Here is a 1,707-nt window from a genome sequence, read left to right on the forward strand (position 1 = left end):
GCAACCCAATTGATGTGTCTTCTCTCACATCGATGTTTCTCTTTCTCCCCCTTCCCACTCCTCTAAAAAAAAGAAAATCTACAAGGTCTACCCTTTCCATGCAATCCAACTAAAGGCCTCAGGGCATTGCTATGCCCCATTATCATCATATAGTCTCCTTCTCTATCTTAATACAATCCAAGGTGACAGTCATGGTCTCTTATACACATAGCCAATCCTGATGTAGTCTCAGTGACACAGGGATGCGCTAAGTTAAACCAACTTCCCATCTCGGGGCCTTACCGTGCTGGGGAGCTGCAGTCCTGCATTGCCTCCAGGTAGATAGCTGAGCATCTCATCGTTGTAACTGGACTCCAGGCTGATGATCTCATCAATGACATCATCAATCTGGGGACAGAAGTAAATATGGAGGAGGGTTAGCAGAAGTTGGAGGGTGGAGCATGGGAGGGTTGTCTGCAGCCACGTACCTCCTTCTCTGAGCTGGACCCGATGGTGAGTAGTGCCATGGGGCTGTTGGGAGCGCTGCCTGTAGGGCCAGTAGCATGGGCGGCCTCAGGGGCAGGGAGCGGCTGGGCACTAGCAGCCCCCGGTGGTGGGGTGAGCGCCTGGGAAGCCAGCTTGGGCCCAAGTGTGGTGGACAGGTACTGTTTGACCTGCTGCCGGCGTGCCTGCTGCAGGTGGTAGCGTGTTGGGTTCTCTAGATGGGTCTGCACCTGTGGGATAAGGGGAAGGAGGGACAGGAGGGGACGAGGTAGAACAGGACTCAGAGAGGTACCTCTGGGCAAACCAGGCCCAGAATCTGAGAACCCCCCAAGATACTGGTAAGTCTCTCCCAGCACCCAAATTTCCTTTCTTGGACACCCCTCAAAGCCACTAGGATCCACCCACAGATGGTCGAACCCCTCAGTTTCTGGAGCCCCCGCCCTTGTCACAGTCCCCAAGACTCCACCCTTGTCTCTGATACCACCGAACAGACCCAGGAACTACATATTGCTTCCCAAGACATCCAAAAGCCACAGAACTCCTAATGCACCACATTTATATGCAGCTCTTCCTCCAAAGCCACTCCACAGACACCCTAGGGCCCACTTGGGGCACTCACTACCCTCCATGGTCCACCAAGACATCCTATGGCCCCCAAGAACCCCTCACAATCCCACAAGAAAATCTCAGAAACCTTAAACACAATGGGATACTGGCACAGCCTACTTTAACAGCACCTAAAGACCTTCCTTAGGGCCCCAGGACCTGAGCTAAAAGTCACCAGGACCACTCCCCAAGGACTCTGGGACCTTACCTTGAGCACCTCCCTGGGCACCTGAGCAGGCGGAGGACGGCCCAATGTGTGGCCCCCAGCAGAGACACCAACCACAGAGATGGCAGGAGAGGCAGGTGCAGGACTGGGGAAGGGAGAGGCTGCAGCCTGTTCCCGACGCTCACGCCTCTCCTGCTCCTGGGCTTGGGCCCGCATGAGCTGCTGCCGCAGCAGGACCCGCGATGAAGAAGAAGAGGACATGGCAGGGGTCCTGGAGCCCCCTGCAGAAGATGATGCAGACAGTGTAGCTGGGTGGCTGGTGTGGCCTGCAGTGATATTGGGAGCTGTGGAATGGGAAATACGGGGCCACAAGTAAGCTAAAAGTCTCGTCCCAAACCTAATGTGACGAGTAAATCACAGGAGCCAGGCCTGGTAGCAGCCCTCAGGGTCAG

General features: G+C 55.4%; 1 protein-coding gene across 1 annotated transcript in view; it reads right to left on the minus strand.

Annotated features, from left to right (window-relative positions):
* TFE3 (transcription factor binding to IGHM enhancer 3) overlaps positions 1 to 1,616 on the minus strand; it is an 8,214-nt gene extending 6,598 nt beyond the window's left edge. Inside the window, exons 1-3 of the mRNA XM_014463007.2 lie at positions 1,298 to 1,616; positions 468 to 713; positions 283 to 387 (exon numbers count right to left, since the gene is read on the minus strand). Of these exons, the coding sequence (XP_014318493.1) occupies positions 283 to 387; positions 468 to 713; positions 1,298 to 1,516 (570 nt within the window). The 5' untranslated portion in view covers positions 1,517 to 1,616. The remainder of the gene's footprint in view (positions 1 to 282; positions 388 to 467; positions 714 to 1,297) is intronic.
* Between the last annotated feature and the right edge of the window lie 91 nt (positions 1,617 to 1,707).

Source organism: Myotis lucifugus, unplaced genomic scaffold (genome assembly GCF_000147115.1).
Source record: "Myotis lucifugus unplaced genomic scaffold, Myoluc2.0 scaffold_196, whole genome shotgun sequence".
Classification (NCBI taxonomy): domain Eukaryota; kingdom Metazoa; phylum Chordata; class Mammalia; order Chiroptera; family Vespertilionidae; genus Myotis; species Myotis lucifugus.